At 53.2% G+C, this 25,321-nt stretch overlaps 1 protein-coding gene across 4 annotated transcripts in view; it reads left to right on the top strand.

Moving 5' to 3' along the window:
• The window catches only part of FGF12 (fibroblast growth factor 12), a 165,274-nt gene that overhangs the window by 80,757 nt on the left and 59,196 nt on the right, over positions 1–25,321 (top strand). For 3 of the 4 annotated variants that reach the window (XM_087965629.1, XM_026688584.2, XM_087965628.1), the window contains one exon: positions 24,523–24,633. In XM_087965629.1, coding sequence (XP_087821755.1) covers positions 24,523–24,633 — 111 coding nt within the window. Of the gene's footprint in view, positions 1–3,898; positions 4,146–24,522; positions 24,634–25,321 lie in introns of those variants that run through there. The other variant, XM_026688583.2, reaches the window with a different exon arrangement.

Raw genomic sequence — 25,321 nt, 5'->3', positions numbered from 1 at the left:
TACTTTCATTTTAAGAATCTTCTGCATTATATAACATGGATCTGGGTCCAGCATTTCTCTGCTTTGTCACAAATCCCCCAAATTCAATAAAAAGTACCTTCTTTGCATTTCCAACAGAATTTTGAAACACCTTTATACATCTCTGGCAATTTATCAGGAGTTATCAATCATACATCATTTGATAAACAACATTCTTTCACTTAATAATTCAATGTGAATTTTCAACAGTTCACCCGCATTTATTCGCATTGCTCAGGCACTTTATTCTATCCGAAGTTCCTTGCCTGCAGAATTATATGCTGTTTTCACATACTTATTTATATTTATTGAAAGACAACAAAGGACAAGTATAAAAAAATAGAAAGAGGGAACACATAACTAAAACAGAATACCAGCAAATAGCTCGAATCTGCAAGGAGAAAATCCAGGAAAGCTGAGGCTCAGAATAAACTTAAGACTTGCAACTAATGCCGAATAATAACAATAATAAACTTTCTTACGACATGTAAGGAACAAGAAGAAAAAAAGTCAAATTCAGTTGGCACTTCCTGTGTTCTTAAGACTCCTGCTTATTTCCAGAAAGTGTTTCATATCCGGATGTTGGGGTGAGCAAGGCGTGGTTTTTGGGGTGCTCCCCATCCAGTCTGTAGCTTTGCACCCCTGAACATTTGCTTGGTGTTGATTCCGAAGGACAGGGGACAGGTGACAAGAGGCCTTGATCTTCATCTACTCCCTCTTCGCACCCATCCCTGCATTCTGGTTCATCTAATCCGCCCCCCATCCAGTTAATTCTTGGCAATTCACCCCCTCCCCCCTGTGCCACAAGCCCCATTTAGGTGTTGGGCAATGCAACCCAGGAAGAAACTATTAATAAGGCAAATGCAGCTTTTATTGATTAGATGAGCAAACTCGGACAAGCTCTTGGCTGCAGCTCAGTTGCTGGAAGAGGCCGGGTGTGGGGAAGGCACAGCCACACTACGCGCACAGCCACAAGCGTCACCCCAGAACATTTCCCCCCTGCACTAATGCACCCGAAGGCCCACGTGGGAAGGGACAGAACTTGCTTTTCCTCTGGTCACCGTAGTCTACTCTGGGTTTCTGCTGGAAAATAGTTGTTGGGATTCTGGGAGTTGAAAGTCCACAAGTCTGAAAGTCACCAATTTTTGGGGAGGGCTGATCTTTGTGAATGGGCAGCTAGGAAGGTCATTTCCTACTCATGGGAGTCTCTCTTTCTAGCTGGTTGATATTAGCCCTTGGGGAACTGCCCTGGAAGGCTGTCTGGAGTTTGGGGTACGGGGTTTATTTCCTTGATAAAGACACAAGCAGGACCAAACGGGGCAGTGGGAACATAGATCGCTCTCTTCCCTCCGTGGCCCTTTGCTTGGGCCGTGTTCCGATTCTTTTACAGCTGTGAGTAAAACACACACGTGGCTTTCTTGCCTCCTGCAACGCAGCACCGCTGGGTATGGAAAGGGGTTCACGAAGGCCAATTAATTCTAAGGAGCCCAGTTTGGTTCTGGTCTGGGTCGCGAATGGGGCGAGGGGTCAGAGGCCTTGGCAGCCCCTGCTTGCGTTTGCGTGTGTGTGTGTGTGTGTGTGTGTGTATACACAGGCAAGTGCAGTAGTGTGTGGACTACGGTGGTGCTTTCTTCCTTCCACAGCTGGAAGAAAATGGAACTTTGGAATTACGTTTCGTGCTGTTTGCTTATTTACAGCTGATCCTTGACTTACAGCAGTTCGTTCAGTGACCGTTTGAAGCACTGAAAAATCTGGATTTATGACCGTTTTTCACACTTACGATCATTGCACAGGATGGTCACGTGATCAAAATTCAACCGCTTGGCAACTGATTCGTACTTATGACGGTCACAGAGTCTCCCAGGGTCACGCAATCCCCTTTGCCGGCCTTCTGAAAAGCAAAGTCAAAGGGGAAGCCCGATTCACTTAACGACCGGGTTAGTTACTGACCAACTGCAGCAATTCACTTAATATCTGTGGCAAGAAAGGTCGTAGAATGGGGCAAAACTCACTTAACAAATGTCTCACTTAACAACATAAATATGGGGCTCAATTGTGGTCATATGTCAAGGACGACCTGTATTCATTTATCATATTTCTAGGCTGCCTGTCTTAAGGGAACTATTTTCGTGCCATTTAAGGGCCATTGTCCAGTATTATTGTGCTGATGGACAGACAGGTCCACTCATCCTCACGTCTGTCATTTCTTTCCAGCACTGGAGTAATTTATATCCACTTTTGCTCCAATGTAGATCAGCCTTTCAGGTTTTTGTGCTAGAAACAGAATAGAATAGAATTGGAATTGGAATAGAATAGAATAGATATTGGAATGAAGAATAGAATAGGAATAGAATAGAATGTAGGAATAAGAATAGAATGGGAATGGAATGGCATACAATAGAATAGAAAATAGAATAGAATAGAATAGGAATAGACTAGAATATAGGAATAAGAATGGAAGGGAAGGGAAGGGAATAGAATAGATATTGGAAAATAGAATAGAATGGAATGGAGTAGAAAATAGAATAGAATAGAATAGAATAGAATAGAATAGAATAGAATAGAATATAGGAATAAGAATGGAAGGGAAGGGAATAGAATAGAATAGAATAGATATTGGAATGTAGAAAAGAATAGAAAATAGAATAGAATAGAATAGGAATAGACTAGAATATAGGAATAAGAATGGAAGGGAAGGGAAGGGAATAGAATAGATATTGGAAAATAGAATAGAATGGAATGGAGTAGAAAATAGAATAGAATAGAATAGAATAGAATAGAATAGAATAGAATAGAATATAGGAATAAGAATGGAAGGGAAGGGAATAGAATAGAATAGAATAGATATTGGAATGTAGAAAAGAATAGAAAATAGAATAGAATAGAATGTAGGAATAAGAATGGAAAACAATCGACTAGAACCCTGTTGGACATTCACGGCCTCAATAACGTGCCAAGAGAGGCTCCGTCCGGGGCTCGGCTGTCTTGGCGATCTGGCCAAAAGCGCTGATCCAGCCGCGATCCGAAGCGACCGCAGGCGCCGGAGCTGGAGTCCCGGGGAAGCGGGCGGGGGTCCTGGAACCGGGGAGGGGTCCCGGGTGGGGATGGGGGCAGCCTCCCCTCCCCGCTGCAGCACCACAGGTGGCGGGACCCTCCCTCCGCTTGGGCCGGGCGGGCTGCTCGGGGTCGCGGGGGTGGGGGGTCGGGCAGGGTGGCCTCGGCGGAGGAAAGCCCCCCCGCGGTCACGTAGCCTTGTGTCGAGGGGGCCCGGGCGGGGAGGGGGCCGGGGCGGGGAGGGGCCGGCGGGGGTGGGGTGGGGGCCCGCCGCTCTCCCTTCCGCAGCGCAGCATCGCCGGGGCGGGGGCGCGGGGCCCGGGCGGCGGGGGCGGGCGCGCGGCAAAGCCCGCCTTCCCCCGCCGCCGCCGCCGCCACCAGCGCGAGGACGGGCGGCGCCGCTGCTTCGCCTCCGGAGCTGCCGCCGCCGGGGGCTGGCGATGCGGGGCTCTCCTCCTCCGCCTCCTGCCGCCGCCGCCTTGCCCAGCCGCGGCTGTCCCGGGAGGCCGGGCGGCCAGTGCGGGAGAGGAGCCGCCGCCCCGTCGGGCTGCTGAGGCGTGGCCGGCTGCGGGCAGCGGCGGGCAGGCCAGGCGGCTCGGGACCCCCGCCGGCTCCTCCTTCCCTGCGGCGCCGCCCCCCGTCGGAGCCGCCGCCGCCGCCGCCGAGGAGCGGAGGGCGGGCGGGCGGAGGGGCCCCGGGCCGGCGGCGGCGGGGCGAGGCTCCGCTCCGGCCGTCCCGGGCCGTCTCCGGCCGCGCCGATGGGGCTCCGCGGCGGCTTGGGCAGGCGGGCTGGGCCGGCGGCGGCGGCGGCGGCGGCGGCCGGTGAGGCTGGCCGGCGCCGGCCTGTGAGCGCTGCCCGCCCGCCCCGTCGGCCATGGCCGCGGCCATCGCCAGCTCGCTGATCCGGCAGAAGCGGCAGGCGCGCGAGTCCAACAGCGAGCGCGTCTCCGCCTCCAAGCGCCGCTCCAGCCCCAGCAAGGACGGGCGCTCCCTCTGCGAGAGGCACGTGCTGGGCGTCTTCAGCAAGGTGCGCTTCTGCAGCGGCCGCAAGAGGCACGTCCGGAGGAGGCCAGGTGGGTCCGCTCGGGCCGCCCCGTCCAGCCCCGGCCCTCGTCCCTCCGCGCCCGGCTAACGGACCTCGCTGAGGCCCCGCGCGGCTTCCCCGCCCCCCTTCGGTGGAGAAGTTTGAGGCTGCGGGGCGTTGCGCGAATCGGGATCCCGGGCCAGGCTGACCGCGCGGCGTGTGCCGAGCCCGGCGAGGGTCGTCCCGGGGTTTTCCGGCCGAAGGAGTCGGTTGGAGCCCGTCCCTTCGCCCCGCGGTGTCTTCCCCGCGGCTGCTCCCCCCCATCGCCTTGAGAAGCCCGTCCCTGGATCTCCCCTTGGTGCTCAGTCCCCAGGAAGAAGGGAGGAGAAGGGCCGCGTTCACACGAACCCCTTTGGGCTGTGTTATCTAGGTCGGCCTGTCCCGCAACCCTGGTCTGTTGGGTCACTGGAGCCTTTGGTGGATTCCAGGAATGGAGGGGTGGGCTGGAGAGTTTCTTCACAAGGTTGGGCCCCTTGGGGTGTACCCTCCCCCCTGGACTGCTGAGTCAGGCTTCCAGCATAACCTACTCGGAAGTCGCCCAACGGCGGCTCCCTTCTTAGCCAGGGGGAAATGACCGTAATCCCCCCATTTTCCAAGCCTTTTGCGGGGACCCTGGCCCTTTTGGCTTCATGGGGGGCGGGGAGGCTGCTGCTTCCAGCTTCGGAGCTGGCTGGCTTTGTTCACTGCAGTTTGCAAAGAAGCAAATGCTGCATCAAGTTACCCTGGAACTGGGCAGTGGCCCCCCAAGTGTGGAAGGAGAAAGGGACGGCAGCCCCAGGGGAGGGTCCGGCGGAGCCGCTGACCCATGGAGGGTCCCCAGGCCTGGGTTGTGCTAATAACCCTCGGCTAGTTTTAAACCTGATTTGGACTTTTGTGGTTGAGCGCGGCACGCTTGAATGGATGTGGGGTAGTTTGCTGGCTGTGGTGGGTTTGGGGACAGCGGCAGAATGAGGGCCGTCCTGCCCACTAGGGCCGCCTGACCCGAAGGATAGCCATTGGTTGTCATTTGCACAAGGACGCAATCCTGGTTCCCACCGGGTCTCGGTGTCTCTGCCTGTGAAATGGGAATCTATTGGAAGGGTCCTGGGTGCCCTCTGAGCTTGGTGGTTTCCTTGCAGACGTCTCATGACCCAAACTAGGGAACATCATCAGGGCTGCTCCGCCCTGAGCTGCAACTATTCTCCTGTACTGGAAATTACTCTTGACGCTGTAAGGGGACGTGGGGAGTTTCTCACCCCTGGCTCTTGTTGGAGATCCTCATTCGATTATGGGTCTCTTCTCAGTCCAAGCTGTGTTTCCAGCTAGATCCAGTTCCATTGAATTGGGGATCCCTCCACCAGTGCAAACGACCAAGAGACCTGGCCTCTCTGTATTGATCTGGGTTGTGTTGTGTTGTGTTGTGTGTGTGTTGTGTGTGTAGGAAGGGATTCCTCAGCATATGTCAGGGCCTTTTTCTCCCCAACCGTTCAGAGCAAAACAGCTGGAATTTCTCCTGCTGCTGGGCATTTGCTTGGAAGAAGCTCGCATTGTCTTTCTCTACACAACCCAACAACGGCAGACTTCCTCCTCACCCTTCAGTGCTGGCCTGCTGGGTTCCCTTCGTGGCCCAGAGGAAGGAGGGGGCTCCTAGGGGCACAACTAACCCCGTCTTCGCCCAGCTTGGGCACCACGTGCGAACGGCTGCATTCATGTGAGACACGTGACACAGGTAGTCCTCCACTTGCGACCACGGTGGAGCCCATCCTTTGTGTTGCTGAGTGGAACGTAGTGGGGTTTGCCCCATTCCACGAGTTTTCTTCCCACTGTGGTTAAGAGAGCTGTTGCAATGGTTAAGTCAGCAATACGGTCCTTAAGTGAATCTCTCCGTGGACTCTGCTTGTCAGACGGTTGCAAAAGGGGAAATCAGGGGACCCCGGGATGCTGCGACCGTCGTAAATATGAACCAGTTGCTAAACATCTGAACTTTGATCCTGTGGCCATGGGGACGCTGCAGTGGTCGAAAGGGTGAAAAATGGTCCTAATTCACCGTTGTGACTTTGAGTGGTCACTAAATGAACTGCTGTGAGTTGAGGACTACCTGTGTTTGATTAGGGTTCACCTTGGTTCAGGTTGCATGTGTGTTGCACAAGCAGAGCCCGTTGGTTCGTGGGAAGGGTATTGTGTGAACCCACAAAATGGCTCAATTCGACCATCCAAGGTGTTGGCTAAAAGAGGCTGGTTGTTTCTCTCCTCCTCTTGTAGTGGCCCCCTTCTATGGAAGGGGATCCAAACACCCCCCGCCCCAACCCTGTTGGTCTTCCATAAGACCCTGAACCCCCCGCTGTGTTGCCTGCCTGTGCCCTGAGTGTGTCACGGGCCGCCCCGTTTCCTGGCTGCATTGCTAACTGGCCAAGAATCTCTTTGGCTGCTGTGCATGTTCATTGTGGACGCTCCTGTTGTTTATTCAAAAATGTTTGAAGGGGGGGAACATGTTTTTTTGACTTGCAAAGTGCCCGGAGTCATTGACCGAGATGGGCGGCTATGGAAACAGAACCAAGAAAGACAACCGGGTTAAGGGTGTTGTGTGAATGGGAACCTCTCCAAAGCTCCCCTGGCGCGTAATCAGTGTCTGTGGCTTAGAAGGTACCCCTCTTGGGGAGGGAGGGCTGGTTGTGAGGATGGTGAGGAAGACAGAGGAAGAGAGGTGGGCTGCCTTTAGGCCAGCTAAGACCCAAGAGATGGGCTGGCACAGCTTGGCCAGCTTCCTGGATACGAACGGAGGGTTTATACAGGAGAGGATATTTGTGGCTCAGGGTGGAAGGGAGGGAGGGGCTCCTGGTGCTGTCTGAGCCTGGTGGTTTCCTTGCAGGCCTTCATCGCCAAACTAGCCGACATCCTCAGGGCTCAAAAGGAGCGGGCTGGAGAGCAGGAGGAAGAGGAAGAGGCAGAAAAAAGACGTAGGATCCTTATTGCTCTCTGAGCTTGGTTGCTTTCTTGCAAACGTTTTTTGACCCAACTAGCTAACATCATCAGTGTTAGAAGGGAGTGAGTTTTGTGGAAAGGAAGAGGAGGAGGGAGGAAGAGGACAAAGAAGAGGAGGAAAAAAGACTCTGGGGTCCTGATTGCCCTCTGAGCTTGGTTGCTTCCTTGCAGACGTTTCTTGACCCAACTAGCTAACATCATCCGTGCTAAAAGGGAGTCGTTTTGTGAAAAGGAGGAAGAAGGGACAGGAGGGGGATTGTACGGTCCTCGATGCTCTCTAGCTGGGACGTTTCCTTGCAGGCGTTTCATTACCAAACCAGGCAACATCATCGGTGTTGCTAGGGAGTGCCGTGAGAGCAAACCACTCTCCCTGCCAGCACTGATGATGTTACCTAGGTAGGTAATGGAACGTCTGCAAACCACTAAGCTCGGAGAGCCCCCAGGACCCTTCGGGCTGGGTTCCGTTCTCCAGTTTTTGGGACGGCATTTGAAGAACGGAGCCTCTCTGGGGACCGAGCAGCTCCAGTTGATTCTTCAGGGTGTGGTGTGTGAATCTAGAGCGAAGGCGCAATGCTGTAGAAACGTGTGTTCTCACGGCCGTTGGCACCCCCGCCTCCCTCCCCCTGCCTTTCGCACCCCATCCGCTCCCAGCTGGAGCACATGGAAGAGGCCTGCCCAGCCTTTGCTTGGGACGCGGAGGCTTCAGCATCTCTGGGGATGCCGGTGTCCTCTGGCCCCTCGCTCCCCCAGCCCCAATTGCACAGCCGCCTTCCTGTCCGAGGAAGCCAGGGCTTCTTCAGCCTCAGGCACGTTCCCCAGGGGGGGAAAACGTGTGTGTGTGTGTGTGTGTGTGTGTGTGTGTGTGTGTGTGTGGTGGGGATCACATCAGGGGACGTTGCAGGTTTTTGCTTTGACTTTTCATGCCACCCCGTTTTCACCCCCTGGGGATTGTTGCATGAGGCGGAAGAAACCCTGGCTTCCTCAGGCAGGAAGGTGGCCGTGCAATTGGGGCTGGGGGAGCGAGGAGCCCAAGGGGACACCGGAATTCCCAAACTAGGATGGATAACTACTCAGGCACACTGGTAACGTTACCTAGTTGGGTCACGAAAGGTCTGCAAGAAAGCCACCGAGCTCAGAGAGCAGCAAAGACCCCACAGTTGTCCTCCTCCTCCTCCTCCTCCTCCTCCTCCTCCTCCTCCTCCTCCTCCTCCTCCTCCTCCCCCTCCCGGCAGCCCCCTCCCTTCTAGCACGGATGATGTGATCCAGCTGGGTCATGAAACACCTGCAAGAAAGCCACCTGGCTCAGCGACGAGCGCCAAGGACCCCTCATTTCAACCCCAAGCTACAAACATTCGGTCCTCTTGTTTGAATTTGGGAAGAAACCCTCCCAGGGGGGAGGGAGCAGCTGCCAGCTGGCTGGGGGCCCTGGGCTGTGGGTGGGTGTTTTGCCCAGCCTGCTGGCACGTTGCTTGGCACCCGCTCCCAGCAGCGAGAGCCTCCTGCCTCCGTCTGCCTAGAGGGCCAAGTCCCCTCCCTTTCCCCCAGGAAGGGAGACTGGGCACCGCGTGTTCCCACCATGTGGGGCAGGCACGTTTCCTACGGTGCGGCGGAGGCTGGGCCGCCATCTGTCTGGGCTGCTGGGACCTGGAGGCCTGCCCTGAGCCGGGGGGAAGCCCCCCTCCCCAATTCAGAGAGGCGGGTGCTGTGAAATTCTCCCACGCTCTTCACCCCCCACCTTGGGGGAAAAGCTCGGCTGCCCTCAAGGAGACCCACCACCTCTGGGAAGGGAGCCGTGAGTTCCACTCCACCCCCCCAATTGGAAATACAGACCCCTGAATCTTGGTTGGGGTCGTGTGAAAGCAACATCCAAGCTTGGTTTGAAATCTGGTGGCTGCAGGACCCCTGCAGGCCCCCCCCACTCTCCCCCCCCTTCGGTCCAGCTCTCCAACTGCTCCAAAGGGGCCCCCCTGGAGCCTAGTAAGTAGCACAGGCGGTCCCCGACTTACAGCGGTCAGTTTAATGGGCTCTTTTAGTTCCAACGGCACCGACAAAAGCGATTTGCGGCCCTTTGCCCCATTTGGGGCCGTTTCAGCCTCCCTGGTGTCGCGTCATCTGAAGATTGGGGTGCTCCCTGTTTAATACGGTTGCAGTGACTCGCTTAAGAACTGCAGGGGTTCACTGTACAACGGTGGTGAGAAAGGCTGCCAAGTGGGACAAAACCGAGCTGGACAGAACGGCGGGTGGGGTGGGGGGTGGGGGAGGAGCATGTCTGTATCTTAGGGGCGTGAGCGTGCAAAGGATCAGATGAGAATCCACACACGCACACGCAGCCCCGCATGGCTCATTCGCATTGCAAATCGTTTGCTCCCAATTGTGAGCCTGGAAGGCAGCTGTGGCAGTCTGGAGGAAGCGGCCCCCAGTCGCTCGGCTTTGGACTGGCGCATGGCTACGAAAGAGGAAATTCCCAGGGTTTCTCTAAACTCCGAGCAGAGATCCTCAGACCCATCACTGTAATGAAACAGGCAGGGAGGAGGTTTAGCAGACACCCCCAACACCCCGCCCGACCTCCCCCCAACCCCTTCACTCGGCCCAGAAGGACCCTGTAATCTAGAGCGGCCGGGGTCAACACGTGCCTGCGGTCTGCTAAGAGTCCTGGTGTGGTGGAGTCCCCAGCTAGACTGGAGTGGGGGGGGTGTTAAGAGGGGGCCTAGCTTGGAGTCCTTGCAGCCCAGAAAGCGGCACGAGGCCACAGAATCCTTGAACCCGTGTCTGAGGGGATGCAGTCAGTCTGGCGAGATGCTTGTAACCTGGGTGACCATCAATATAGCTTCTCTTGAGATTCTTCGTGAGGGGTTCCGGTTGGTGGTCCCTGATATCAATCAATGCAAGCAGTCTAATCCCTATTAACACTCCTGTGTAGTTGGTGGTCCCCTTCCTTCCTTCCTTCCTTCCTTCCTTCCTTCCTTCCTTCCTTCCTTCCTTCCTTCCTTCCTTCCTTCCTTCCTTCCTTCCTTCCTTCCTCCCTCCCTCCCTCCCTCCCTCCCTCCCTCCCTCCCTCCCTCCCTCCTTCCTTCCTTCCTTCCTTCCCTCCCTCCCTCCCTCCCTCCCTCCCTCCCTGTGATGGAATCTCCAGCTAGGCTGGAGGGGGTGTTAAGAGGAGGCCAAGCTTGGAATCCTTGCAGTGCAGAAAGCGGCACAAGGCCTGGCCTCCCCCAGTATCCCTGAACCCGTGTCTGACCATTCCCAAGGGGAGACAGTCAGCCAGACGAGATGCCTGTAACCATCGATAAAGCTGCTTCTGCGAGAGGCTCTTCCCCAGCGGTTCTGGTTGCTGGTGCCTACCCTTGAAGACTCGTCTCAACTCCCCTGTAGGGTTGGAGCAGCCAAGCCGGCCTAAGAACACAAGCCGAGGTCTGCTGGGTTGGGGCCCCTGGCCCACCTCCTCTGGCAGGCTGTTCTCGGTGGCCAGCCAGAGGCCCCAGGACCCCCACTTGCAGAGGGACCGGGGTCCGAGTGGGGAAGGTCTCCATCTCTTGCCTGCTGCCCCCCAAAGAGGCACCTGGTTGGCCCCGGTAGAAAGCAGGTTGCTGGACTAAGATGGGTTTGGCCTGATCCTGCAGAGGCCACCCAAGCAAATGTCCTTCTCAAAGGGTCTGCAAGAATCCTGGTCAACGGAAGACGGTTGGCCAGGGTCTCCTCCCCCTCCTGCTCATTGTCCTCTAATGTTTAAAGTGGGGAGGGGGGAACCTCTTTTTTCCAAAGAGGATTTAAGTTTGCTGTGTGGATGTGGAGGCAGGAGACGTTGCCTGGGGCAGCCTCGTCCATCTCCGAGTCCTGCACTTGATGCAGCTGATAAGTCAGCTCTTTCTGAAAAGCAGTTCCTGGCTGGTCCAAGTTGATTTGGGTTGATCCTTCATGCCATTTGTGGTTGGATGGAGACCAAGGGAAGCGTTCAAGAAATGCACTTCAAGCAGCCCCTAGCCAGAAGATGGAGCAGGGAGGTTTCCGCTGGATCTCGGTCTCCTCTTAGGGTTCCTTCGTGCCCGTGTCTCCAGCCACAGCGCTTGGGCCTTGGGCCCCAGGGGAGATGTAGATGTGGGGGGCCCTTGGGTTTGGGGGCCTCCGTTCTCGGGCCCCTCAGCTCTCTGGCTTTTCCAGACAATGCTTTCTTGTAGTCTGCATTGAACTCGATGGGAAACTGCTGGGCTGCACAACACAGCCCACCCTCCTCGCATCTCTCTTCCTTCACAAAAATGCCCCCCGGACTCCCAGGCCACCTTGATAAAACATGCTAGGTGGCTACAACTCAGGGTTTTGCTTGGACGCCTGTCCCCCTGCCCAGAAAACGTGGACAGGTAAGTGGCAGTGGTGGGTGGGAGACCCTCTGGGAAGCCGAGGGGGGGCTTGCTGTGGGCCAACTGGTCAGCTGGTACATGTTGTCGTTCCTTGCCTTTTTTTAAAAAAAAATATGTGTATGTTGTTTATGGGTGAGCTAAAGAGGTTGGGTTTTGCTTCTGCAAGACCTCTGTATTTGTGAGTGTGTGTGTGTGTGTGTGTGTGTGCGTGCGTGCAATGTAGAGGGCTTGTCTGGCTTGTATGTATGTATTTTTTGGAATTTGCTAGAACTTTATTTCGGGACACCCCTGGGGCTTGATAATGCGATGATGCGGGAAAGGCCTTGGGAGATGGAGGAAGGGAGGCGGCCAAGAGAACGCACAGATGAGAGACGGCAAGAGGCTGAGAAAGGACCCTTCATAAGCTGTCAAAGAGGCAGGGGTAGAAACGGCAAAAACCGACGGAGGTGGCTAAACCGACGGTTTTGATCAAAGGAAAAAAAATACAAATAGTTTTTTATTTCTACTTGGAAACCACTTCTGTGCTTGAGGTAGAAAAAAAAAATGAAACGTTGATTTTGGCCTTTGCTGGTTAGACAGATTTGTTATTATATAAATGGCTACTTTATACCATTATGGAAAAGTCAAAAGTGGTGGTTTGATGTTAATGCCTTATTCTGTTGCACCGAAGGGAAGTCAAGGCCCTTTCCCCCCCCTTTTCCCCTTCCTTTCCCCCACTTTTCTCTTCCCTTCTCCCTTTTCCCTTCCCCAACTCCCCTACTATTTACTTGTCCTTTCTATGCCATATTATAAACTAAGAAAAAATGGTTAAAAGATAAAATAAACAGTGGTAGATTTGTACTTTCAGATCTCCCAGACCCTGTAAATGTAGCTTTAAGGAACAGTGACGTGGCAGAAGGCACGGAGCCCTCGGCTGCATAATGGGTGGGCGAGGGGCTCAGAAAGGACCTTCCTTGTGTTTCTCAGGCTGTCCAAGAGACGGTGGGAGTTTCGTACTTTCAGACTTGCAGGATTTTGCTAACGTAGCTTTAGGGAACAGTCAGATAAGAGCACAGAGCCCTCCGCTGTGTAATGGGCGAAGAAAAGAGGCTCAGAAGGGACCCTCCCTAGCTTCTCAGGCTGTCAAAGAGACGGAGGGAGAATTGTACTTTCAGACCCCGCAGGATTCTTTCCATGAATAAACCAGATAGGAAACAATTGTGATTCCTGCCTGGTTTATTCTGCGTGGCCCACAAGTTTGGATCTGTCTCCGCCTTGAATCCAAATTCTGTGGTGTGGTTTTCTTCTTTGTTGTTGTTAGTGGCGAAGTCGTGTCTGACCCATCACCACCCCACGGACCACGTTCCTCCAGGCCCTCCTGTCCTTGACCATCCTCCGGAGTCTGTTGAAGCTCAGGCCGACTGCTTCAGGGACCCCCCCCCAGCCCCCCCCAGCCCCCTCCTTCTCTGCCGTCATCCCCTTCGCCTTCTCCTTTGGCCCTCCATCTTTCCCAGCATTCGGTTCTTCTTCTCCAGCGAGTCCTTCTTCCTTCTCATGAGGTGGCCAAAGTCTTTGAGCTTCCTCTTCAGGATCTGGCCTTCTCAAGAGCAGTCAGGGTTGGTCTCCTCTAGGACCGACCGGTTGGATGGCCTTGCAGTCCAAGGGACTCGCAGGAGTCTCCTCCTCCAGCCCCAGAGTTCAAAGGCCTCCATGCTTTGGCGCTCAACCGCCTTCCTTCTGGTTCAACTTTCACAGCCATGCGTTGCAACTGGGAAAACCACAGCCATGACTCTACGTACTTTTGATGTCTCTGCTTTTGAGCGTGCTGTCTAGATTGGCCATAGCTTTCCTCTTTCCGTTCTTTCCTGCTTCTTTCCTTTATTCTTTCCTTTTTCTTTTAGCTTCACTATTTCACTAGTCACTATTCATGATTTCACCAGTTTGCTAGTCCACTCGTTTATTTATTAAATTTATATGCTGCCCATCTTCTTGTTGCTGTGACCCTGGGCTAGTCTCCATCCTGTGCGTGGATGAAGACCCCCATGGCTACTGTGTTGCGCGATTGCCTACAATGTTCCTGGTGGCGCAGATGTCTTTGAGGCCTCTCCTAGTAACCCCCAAGGGATGGAGGTCTCTGCCCCTGTGATCCCGGCTATGGTGGGAGATTGGCAATTCACGGCCCATCCAGGGTCTGGGCTATTGCAATGTGGTTTGCATTAACAGAGGGATACAATTAAGATCAAGGGGCGTACTAATACCACTTTATAAAGCCTTAGTAAGACCACACCTAGAATCCTGCATCCAGTTTTGGTCACCACACTATAAAAAAAAGAGGTTGAGACTCTAGAAAGAGTGCAGAGAAGAGCAACCAGGATGATGAGGGGGCTGGAGGCTGAAACATATGACGAACAGTTGCAGGAACTGGACCTGGCTAGTCTAGGGAAGAGAAGGACCAGGGGAGACAGGAGAGCATCTTCCAATAGTTGAGGGGCTGCCCCAGAGAGGAGGAGGAGGGGGGTCAAGCTATTCTCCAATAGAGAATAGAGAGAGAGAGAGAGAGAGAGAGAGAGAGAGAGAGAGAGAGAGAGAGAGAGAGAAATTGGGATATCAATGGAAAGTTACTAGCCTAATGAAATTGGGGGGTGGGGGGAAAGAGGTCTGGAAGAGCTGCCTGCATCTCCTCCTAAGTAAAGGCACATCGGATGTGCGCATCGTTTGCCAAGCAAGCATCGAAGCCAAGGAGTCGAGCAACTTGATTTTAATTTCTCAAATGGAACTAATCAGATTACAGGGTAATAAAACCTGTCGCTTGACATTTGGAGATCTTTCCCCCCCCCATCTTGGCTCCTACAGGTTCTTGGCAGCCCCCCCCTCCCGGGGTGTGTGTGGATTATGGGTCACCTTTCTTCTCTTAGCATCTTGTGAGAGTTTAGCATTTAGGCTTATATACAGTCCCACTGAGCTTTACGGGGATCTCTGGATGGTTTGCAATGTAAGCCACACAACGTAAGGATAGAATCAAGATCGTGTGAAGTGTTGGTGCCACTTTATAAACCAGGGGTCCCCAAACTTGGCCCCTTTTAAGACTTGTGGACTTCCAACTCCCAGAATTCCCCAGCCAGCTTGTTTCCGTTTCTTTTTCCCTTATCCCCCCAAATAGGAGAGATGGCAGAAGAAGGGATTGCAAGAGAATAAGCTGTGCTGGCTGAGGAATTCTGGGAGTTGAAGTCCACAAGTCTTAAAGTTGCCAAGTTTGGGGGCCGCTGCTTTATAAAGCCTTAGTAAGGCCACACCTGGAATACGGTACCCCATTTTGGTGACCACACTATTAATAAGAGGTCTTTAACCGGCTTGGTATGAAACCAAGTGTTGTCTGAATGGGCCTCAAATGAACAGATGTTGGCCCAGGGACCAGGAACCGGAGAGGAACTTGATGGCCCTCAAAAGCCAGACATCAAAACTGTGTTTGACATTAGTTGCATTTGGTGTACTTAAAATAAAATAACACAGACTGAAACCCAGCAGGTGAGAAAGTGGGAATTTATCCCTCCCCCCTGTGGCACCTTCGTCTCTCGGATGAGTTTCTGTTTGTAGGGGGAGGAGACGTTGCCCTGCTGATGTCGGTTAGACCTTCCTTCCCGTTACAGAGTCTATCTTTGGAGGTCTAATTTCCATCTGGAGGATCCTTGATAATTATCCAGGTCCGCTGCAGGTGCTCTGCCTCTCAATAATCTGCATGCTGCGCCTGCTTTGGCTGTGGGTGGGCACCCAGCTGTGGGCACAACAGCATTGTTCAGCTTTGAGGTGCGCCATTGTCACTCCGCTGGATTCCTTGTGAGGAACAAAAGGAGGAAAAACGACGGGCTTAACCTCCCAACCCAGAAGCAGCAGAAGACAATCACTCCGTGGGGTTAGAATAGAAAAGAATGCGCTGGAAGGGACCTTGGAGGTCTTCTAGTCCAGCCCCCTGCCATTTCCAGATGCACTGAGACTTTGAGCTCAGAATTGTCAGGTTGGGAATTCCAACACAACTGGAATACGTTCTGCGGAGGAAGGCTGGACTATGTCAGGGATGGGGAACAATGGCCCTTTTATGACTTGTGGATTTCAACTCCCAGAATTCCTCAGCTAGCATGGCTGGCTCAGGAATTCAGAGTTACAGATTAACAGAGTTGGAAGGGACCTTCTAGGTCATCTAGTCCAACCCCCCGCCCAAGCAGGAGACCCTACACCATTTCTGACAGATGGCAGTCCAGTCTCTTCTTGAAAGCCTCCAGGGATGAAGCTCCCACAACTTCCGAAGGCAACTTCTCTTCCATGGGTTGATTGTTCTCCCTGTCAGAAAGTTTCTCCTTATTTTTAGGTTAAATCTCTCCTTGATCCGTTTCCATCCATTGTTCCTTCTCTGGCCTTCAGGTGCCTTGGAGAATAGCTTGACTCCCACTTCTTTGGGGCAGCCCCTGAGATACTGGAAGGCTGCTCTCCTGTCTCCCCCGGTCCTTCTCTTCCCTAGACCAGCCAGGCCCAGTTCCTGCAACCGTCCATCGTATGTTTCATCCTCCAGTCCCCTCCTCCTCCTGGTTGCTCTTCTCTGCACTTTTTCTAGAACATCTTTTTTATAGTTTTATATAATAATTCCGGGAGTTGAAGCCCACAAACCGTAAAAGGGCCATCGTTCCCCACCCCTGCCTTACGAGGTATCTGAAGGGCTACCTTGTGGTTTTGGGTGAAGTAACTCCTCCCAAGAGCAGCTGGGAATTCTTGGTGGAATAAGGCTAATCCTGGACACCCAAAGTCTCCATCGTTAAGTGAGTTCTGGCCCATTTCATGACGTTTCTTCAGGGAAGTCGTTCTCGAGGGGTCCTTGGTGCTCTCTGAGGTTGGTGGTTTTAATCAGAGTAGAGGTGGAAGGGACCTTGGAGGTCTTCCAGTCCACCCCCCTGCTCAAGCAGGAGCCCTGGACAAGGGGCTGTCCAGTCTGCTCTGAAACCCACAACTCCTGGAGGCCACTTCTGTTCCCCTGGTTCATGGTCCTCCCTGTTCCGAAGTTTCTCCTTAGTTCCTGGTTGCTTCTCTCTTCGCTTAGGTCCCAGAGGTGCTTTTTTTCCAGGAGGCAACTGGACTTTCTGGCTTTTCCTTGAAGACAATTCACCGTTATGTGAATCACTGCGGTTGTTAAATTAGACGCACCGTTGATACATTAATCTGGCCCCCCTGTTGGTTTTCCCTGTCAGAAGTTTGCCAAAGGGGATCGATCAGACGACCCTGCAACCAACCTAAGTACCTGCCAGTTGCCAAGTGTTTGAATTCTGATCACGTGACTGCAGGGAGGGTTGCCACAGTTTGTAAGTGGGACAATTGAACAGTTTGTAAGTGGGACAACTGGTCGTTAAGTCCCTTGTTTCAGTGACCGGTCACTCAACGAACGGCTGTAAAGCAAGGACTCCCTGTATGCTGCATCTGTGCATCTTCTGCAGCCGTCTTGCCTGCTGCCTTTCTGCTCCTCCTCCTGCATGGCAGCTCTGAAATTTGCTTTATGATTAAGAAACCTCCCATCTTTACAATCGGGGCCTCGATCTCTGAACTAACACATCCTTCTTCACCTCCTGAGGAGCTGTCACTTAGCCAAATTGCTTCTCCTCCTCCCCCGTCAAGTGGGGAAGGACGTGGGTGGCAGAGAAGCGGCTCTTTCCGAGGGCAGTGGGGGGGCAGGGAGAAATTGCACGGCTCCAGGGGAAGGGGCCATGGCGAGGGCAGGTGGGTGGGCCACCCTTGGAAGGCTGACGGCACCGGAGAGAACGGGTTTTTTTTTTGAGATGGGGGGGATGACCAAGTTGGGGTTTGGTAAATCTCCGGCGGGCTTTGCACCTTGCAACGGGGTGCTTTTCTTTGCAAAGGGAAAGCCAGGATGTGCAATGAGAGCTCCTTTGATCCAGCGTGCTCAGCTCTTGGAAAGGGATCTTGAAGGTGAAAAACTAAACCAAGGACAATCTTTAGAGACCAGCTTGCAGCTTGGATAGGGTGGGAGACCAGCATTAAGATTTGCGGGGGGGATATATGCTCTCCGTCAGAATCAAGTTGAGGGCTTTGGAGGTCTCCCTTCAAAGCCAAATTCGCATTTATATGAGAAAAGAAGAAAAAATAGCAGTGAGATGACGGAGAAGTCTAGTTGAGGGCTCCTTGGGGGCCTCTCTGAGCTGGGTTGTTTCCTTGCAGATGTTTCATTACCCACCTAGGTTACATCCTCAGTACTAGAAGGGAGGGGAGATTGTGGAGTGGGGGGGGAGGACGACAACTTAGTAAGATTTAGTAAGATTGTGTAGCACTAACACTTCACGTGATTTTGATTCTGTGCCTCTGTTTATACAAGCAAGGATTGCATTGGCTTTTTGGGCTGCTGCTGCCGCACACGGCTGGCTCACGCTTAAGGGATCGTCTACTAGGACTCTAAGGTCCCCCTCACAGTTTGCTGTTGTTGAGCCTGGTTTCCCCTCACCTGTGCTTGTCCCTTTGGTTCTTCCTGCTCAGGTGTAAAGCCTTGCTTGTCTTTACATTAAAGTTCATTTTGTGCGATGGGGCCCAGTGTGCGAGCCTGTCAGGATCTTTTTGGATCCCGAGCTTGTCTTCTAGGGTGTTGGTGATTCCTGCCAGCTTAATGTCACCTGCAAATTGGATGAGTTCCCCTTCTATTCCCTCATCTGAGTCATTGATGAAGATGTGGAAGAGTCCTGGGCCATAGACGGAACCTTGTGGCACCCGACTGCTTATTCCTCTCCCTGTAGTAGTATCGTTGTAGAACTACTGTAGTATCGTTAAGAACTACTCGTTGAGTATGGTTGGTCAGCCAGTTATAAACCAGGGGTGGGATTCAATTTTTTAAAATCCCGGTTCTGTGGGCGTGGCTTGGTGGGCGTGGCAGGGGAAGGATATTGTAAGATCTCCAATCAACGGTGGGATTTGCCGGGTTTCCGAACTACTCCAAATTTCCACTACCGGTTCTCCAGAACGGGTCAGAATCTGCTGAATGTCACCGCTGTTGCAAACCCATCTGGTGGGGATGCTGTCCTCTATCCCATATTTTTCCAGCTCACAGATTTTTCTAGTTTACGGATGGCGCTTCCGTGGGGCCTCCACGCAGAGCCTTGGGGGGTCCCCTTGGGTCCTTTGCTTTCTACTCATAATTGCAGGGCGGCCACCGTTGCAGAGCTGAGCTGAGCTTTGGCCAATGGGAGTGCGGTGCAACACACCCCGTCCTTCTCTCTGGCATCCGCACCGCCTCCGGCTGCTTTTGAGGGAGATGCCCTCAAGGGTGGCTTCTTCCTGGCCGAGCGAGGATCGCCTTCGCAAAGTGGGATTGGCTTGAGCGGCTCTTCGGGCCAGGCATGGGCCGCAGAATTTGCCCTTGGCCATCGGTATAAATTGATCCTGGAATTCATACGGCACAAGGCCTCTGGTGAGCCCAGGAAGAGGAGGCGCCAGCGAGACCTTTGACTAGAGGAGAACGAAATGAAGGGGCCTATTGTGTGCAGTAGGGATGCATGCGGTGGCTTGGGGGCTAAGACGCTGAGCTCGTCGATCAGAAAGGTCAGCAGTTCGAATCCCCAGCACCGCATAATGGATTGAGCTCCCGTTCCTTGTCCCAGCAGCTTCTGCCAACCTAGCAGTTCAAAGGGAATGTAAAAAATGCAAGTAGAAATGCAGGGAGCCTTTTGGTGGGAAGGGAGCAGCGTTCCATGCACCTTGGAAGGCGTTTAGTCCTGCCGGCCACTTGACCACAGAGACGTCTTCGGACAGAGCTGGCTCTTCTTTGGCTTTGTAACGGAGACGAGCAGCGTCCCCTAGAGCCAGAAAAGATTAGTGTGAGGGGAGCCTTTCCCTTTATTGTGTGGAATCTTGTGTGGATCGACTGGATCAGGACGGTCCTGCCTTTTGGAGTCCTTGGTGCACCTTGGTGGTCTTCTAGCAGATGTTTCATGGTCAGATTAGGCAACATCTCCAGTGGGAGGAGAAGGAGGAGGAATAGCAATGGAGAAAGGCAAGGAGAAGTGGTGGTGATGGAAGAGGAAGAGGAGGAAGAGGACTGTAGGATCCTTAGCGCTCTCTGAGCTTGGGGGTTGACCCAACTAAGGAGCCCCTCCTCCACACAGAAGATGCATAAGGAAACATCTACAAGAAAACCCCCAAGCTCAAAGGCGTACCAAGGACCCCTCACTTCAACCCCCACCTTTTACAAATATTCCTCTCTCTCCTTCTTTATGGAGGGTCGACCTTCACTGAGGGGACCAAGATTGGCCAACCAAGAGTAGCATCCATTATTCACCCTCTCCTTCCAATTAAAGAGGGGAAATTACCATAGATACGAAGGAGGACAGAATAACAGAGTTGAAGGGGACTTTGGAGGTCTTCTAGTATATTCGTGTGTGGAAGATCTGTGTTCAAGCTTTTTTTGTCCACCTGGGGCTGTTTCACCACCTCAAATCTCTGATTTGGATGCGGGGGCGGGGATTGAAATGTTTTTGGATGGCGGGGGGAGGTGAAACTTAACAGGACAGGATGCCAGTTTCTTATCTTAAAACGACAGAGGATGTACCGACTCTATATGCCTCCAGGGTTGGCCAGATCCTTCAAAGTCCTTGGCGCCCTCTGAGTTCACTTGCTTTCTTGCGGAGGTTTCATTCAGACATTCCTTGGGTCATGAAATGTCTGCAAGGAAAGCTCGCCAAGCTCAGAGTCCCCTCCTTTCAATGCAGAGCTACAAATATTCTCCTTTATTGGTACCTTCAAGGCTCCTTCTACCCAGATGTTTCATGGTCCGTCTCTCTCCTCCTGAAAGACCTGCGAGTCGAGTGTCCAGCCAGCCTGCTGGCCCCCAGGGACCCCAGACCAGAAGCTGTCACCCCTGAGCTGCTCACCCTTTCAGAGGCAGAGCAGGCGGGCAGGCTTCTGGGCGTCTCAACCATGAGCCCTCCAGACGGCCGTATCTCAGGGGAATCTGCTGGCCTCTCCCTCTGCTTCTTCCAGGCTGGGCCAGCCATTTTGGCCAGAACCATCATCAAAGTGGCAGCGGCCACAAGATGGCCAGAGCCCACCAGCGAGTGAGGCATTATGGCAAACAAAGGTGTTTTGGGTGTTTTCTTGAACTTCTTGGGTGAGAAGCGACATGTTTTCAAAGAAAACCTCAATGAAGTCCAACGGTCTTTTGGGAAAGCACCTGTCAACTCGTAAAGCATTCCTCTGCCTGTTTTTGAGTTGCCATGAACGGGTGGGGGGGGGATCTGAAGGAGCTGTATGGTAGTTTAAAACCACATTCCATGCTTCTCTTATAAAGATTGTAGCTAGGCTACCGGATCTTCTGCCCCGAAAATCCTTCATTGGAGAACGTGATTGATGACACCGGGCCCGTGAAGGTGCTTCGTTGGAGAATCTGATTGATGACACACCCAGGAGGAAGCGGGGGAAGCAGGGTCATAGGAGACTGTGAATTACGTAGGCCAGAGTTGGCTTCATATGGGTCAATGCCGACATGTTGCTCCTAATAAACCTTTTGGATTCTTTTGAAGCTGGGCTCGAGGCTCATGATTTAATTCGGGCAATCGCAGGAACCCTGACAAGACCTTTGGGACAGCCATGACCTGGATGATGGAGACTCTCCGTAGAGATTTGGCCTGGGGTTCGTTTCTGGAAGGCCGCTGGGCGCCTCTGTGTCGTCTTGCTGCTGTTTCGATGTCCAGGTCCCTCTTGCAGTGCTGTGCTCCTGAGGGATGGCATCTCTGACCCTCGGCAATCGGGGTAGACGCGCTTTGGGAAGACCAGCGCTGGGCAGAGGGCAGGGCAGCTGTGGGCAGAGCCTTCACACCTTGGCTGAGCTTGGTGCCAGTTAGAGCTAAGGAGACATTTAATAAATACGAGCCAGTTTCCAGGCGTCTGAATGTTGATCATGCAACCACAGAGATGCTGCAACCTTTGCAGGTGTGAAAAATGATTGTGGCTCCCTTTTTCCGGTGCTGTGGTTAACTTTGAGTGATCACTAAAGGAATGGTGATAAGTCAAGGACAGCCCCTTGTCTGAAACGGTATAGGGTCTCCTGCTTGAGCAGGGGGGGCTGGACTAGAAGACCTCCATGGTCCCTTCCGGCTCTGTTCTAAGGACTACCTGTATTTGGTCATCTTCCTTCTGGTTCAGCTCGATTTTGCAAAGCCAGCTTTGGGATCTGCTGAACCAAACCGAAAGCAGACACAGCAAAAACAGCGAGATTGTGTAGGCAGCTGCCCACTTCCCCTTAGCCGTTGTGTGCAGAGGCCTTGTGTGCCAAGTGACGAAAACGAGGCCGGAAGCCTTGGCCTGCCAGGCCTGCTGTCTGATCATCATCTGTCCTGGTCCTGGGAAAGGGAGGCTCTCCGTGTTGTGGTGGGGCAGAGAAGCAGCTGATCTCCAGGCAGGAGATGGTGGGGGGAGGCTCTCGGCCGGAGGGGGCCTCAGGTGTCCTGGACGTTGGGCGGAGAGGCCGTTGCAAAGCCAACAGGAGGCGCCTGCAGGGATGGAATCCAGAGGGAGAAAACTTGGCCGGAGGGAAGGCAGGGAGCCCAGGTTCACAGGGCAAGAGCCGCCCCAGGAGATTTAGTCCCGCGGGGCGGGGAGATCAGACGCTTTGACTCCACTTCTGGAGGTGGAAGTCTCCAGAAATCCCGCATTGTGGCATTTCCAAAGGTTGGGCTGGATGCCGGATCTGTTCACGATCGCAGGAGATCTCCTGATGGACAGGAGTATCGGCTCAAATCTCACAGCTCTTGAGTTGATGGTGCCCAAGCAGTCAAAGAATCAGAATAGAGCCGGAAGGGCCCCGGGAGATCATCTAGTCCAACCTCCCTGCTTGAGCAGGAGACCCTTACAACATTCCAGGCACATGGCTGTCCAGCCTCTTCTTAAAAGCCTCCAGTGACGGAGCAGCCACAACTTCTGGAGGCAACATCTGTTCCACTGATTGATTGTCCTCCTTGTCAGGAACTGTTTCTCTTGAATTCCAGGTTGCTTCTCTCCCTGGTTTTAGTTTCCATCCGTTGCTTCTTCTCCTGCCTTCTGGGGCTTTGGAGGTGGACCCCCTCCTCCTCTTTGGGGCAGCCCCTCAAATAATGGAAGATGCTATTATGTCACCCCTAATTCCTTTTTTTCTTTAGACTGGCCATAGTTCATGCAACCGTTCTTTATATGTTTTTGTCTCCAGGCCTTTAATCATCTTCGTTGCTTTTCTTTGAACTTTTTCCAAAGTCTCAACATCTTCTTTTTGTAATGTGGTGACTAAAACTGGATGCAGTTTTCCAGGTGTGGCCTTACAAATGCATTATAAAGCAGTACAGTGAGACCACTGGGGATTGGATGGCGTAATTAGAGTTAACTACAGGTATGGCTCAAAGGGGGCAGGGGCACAATGGCCAAGTGGTTAAAAGAAGCTGAGCTTATTGGCTGGAGATCTAGCTGCCTAGGTTTGAGTCCTGAGCACCGCATGGCAGGGTGAGCTCCCATTACTCAGCCCAGCTCCTGCCCACCTAGCCGTTGGAAAGCATGAAAATGTGAGTAGATAAATAGGTACCACTTCGGTGGGAAGGTCACAGCATTCCATGAGCCATGCTGGCCACATGACCATGGAAAGTGTCTTTGGACAATGCTGGCTCCCTCGGCTAAGAAACTGGGATGAGACAGAATTGGGGGGAAAATTGGGAAAAAAACCAGTTGGAAACAGTTTTCCAAACAGAACAAACAGGTTTTTTATTATTATTATTTTTGGGAAAATAATAATAATAAAACAATCCTGGGTTTCCCCCCAATTTTTCCAGTTTTTTTACAGGCCTTCCCAGTCGGACTCAACTGGACAGGGGGAAACCTTTAGGGGTAGTTCTGGACTTATGACCATTTGTGTAGCACTGAAGAGAACTGGAAAAAAAAATGACTGACAGCTGCTCCTTGCACTTGGGACTGTCGCAACACCTCCACAACCATGTGAACAAAATTTGGGCATTTGCAACCGGCATATATTTATTTGGGACCTTCCCAGCTGGCTTCTGACAAGCCAAGAGATTAACAACCATAAGGGCCCCCTAGCAAGGGCCACGTTTTGTTCAACCACAGGAGGAAAATTAGGTGCCTCCCTTAACTTAGCGGAGGGAATTCTGATCGCAACTCGGTCGGAAGTGGAAGGATTATCTGCGTAGATTGTATTGTGGCTTATGGGGCTACGTGAATTGGGACTCTGAGGGCCCAGCGAGAATCCAGAAGCGGGTGAATGCCAGGAATGGCAGGTGGCTCTTACCACGGAGGCGCAAGTGCTATGAATGGGAGCAAAGTAGCCTCTGCCAGGGTGTTACGGCCTGTCAGCTGCCAGCTACTCCAGCAGCCAAATCAGAGGAAGAGGAGGAGGAGGCGGCGGTGGGGGAGTCAGGGTCAGCATCAAGGCAACCTGAGAGCTTCGAGAGGGAAGAAGGAATGGAGCTGGCAGTGAGAGAGAGAGAGAGAGGCGGAGCCTGGGCTGTCCGTCAGCCCTCAGGTGGAGAGTCAAGAGCCCCCAGGTCTGGAGGTGGCTGATGAGGAAGAGGAGGAACAGCCGGGTCCAGGGCCTGACGTGTGGATTTGCAGAGGAGAGGAGAGCAGTGGAAATCTATGGGCCGGTCCTCGGGACGGAAGAGCCACCGCTGCTAGCAAGGCCCCACCTGAGCTCTGGGGATCAAAGGCAGTGGGGGGCGGAGATGAATAGGGGTGGCAGACAAACGATTCCTCTTCCGGACGGACTCGTTAGTCTGCGGTGAGAGAGAAAGTTTTTGCCGGGGCTCCTAATAAAGGAATCCTCTGAGTTCATTTTGGAGGGTTTGTCGTGTTTGGGGAGCCGGGTCAGAACTCAGGGGCCGCTTCCCTCCTGGCCAGGCTGACCTTTGACCCTTTGGGGAAAAGCCATGGGCAGGATTGGTTCCCCCCGACATCTCTCCCTGGTGGTACAAACGTTTGTACCTCTGTGTGTGTGTGTGTGTGTGTGTGTGTGTCCCTGGCCTGACCCGAGGCTCTTGCGCTCCTCTCCCTCTGCAGAACCCCAGCTGAAAGGGATCGTGACCCGGTTATTCAGCCAGCAGGAATTCTTCCTTCAGATGCACCCGGACGGAACCATCGACGGGACCAAGGACGAAAACAGCGACTACAGTGAGTCTCTTCCTCCGCAGCCACCGCCCCCCCCAAGAGGCTCGGGGGCTTCGGGGTTTCCTTTCCCCCCTTTTAAACAAGGAAGGGGCTCAAGGGGGCCCAAAGGCAGCTGCTGCCGGCCGGGGGATCAGCGCCTCCCCTTGAAACCAACCAACCTCTCCGGCCTCTTTGCTTTGAAAGGAAAAGAACAATCTGCTTGGCTCCTCCTTGGCTCTGACGACTGACACAGTTGACCCCTGACCTTATGTTGCTAAGCGAGGCATTGGTTAAGGGCCTTCTGCCTCACTTTACGACTTTTCATGCCACAAAGAATCCCTGCAGTTATTAAATTAGTAATCCCCTCTCCTTCGACTGATGGTGTTCCCTAGTTGGGTCATGAAACGTCTGCAAGAAAACCACCAAGCTCAGATAGCACCAAGGACCCTATAGTCCTCTCCTCCTCCTCCTCCTCCTCCTCCTCCTCCTCCTCCTCCTCCTCCTCCTCCTCCTCCTCCTCCTCCTCCTCCTCCTCCTCCTCCTCCTCCTCCTCCCCCAAACCCCACTCCCTTCTAGCATTGATGAAGTTACCTAACTGGGTCATGAAACGTCTGCAAAGAAAACAACCAAGCTCAGAGAGCCCCAGGGACCCCACCATTATTATTATTATTATTATTATTTCTTCTTCTTCTTCTTCTTCTTCTTCTTCTTC

Source organism: Notechis scutatus, chromosome 4 (assembly GCF_049901735.1).
Source record: "Notechis scutatus isolate UNSWTSFEM ecotype Mainland chromosome 4, rNotScu1.2, whole genome shotgun sequence".
NCBI classification, from domain to species: domain Eukaryota; kingdom Metazoa; phylum Chordata; class Lepidosauria; order Squamata; family Elapidae; genus Notechis; species Notechis scutatus.
The sequence above is the reverse complement of the archived record's forward strand: the minus strand, read 5'-3'. Positions and strand labels throughout refer to the sequence as shown.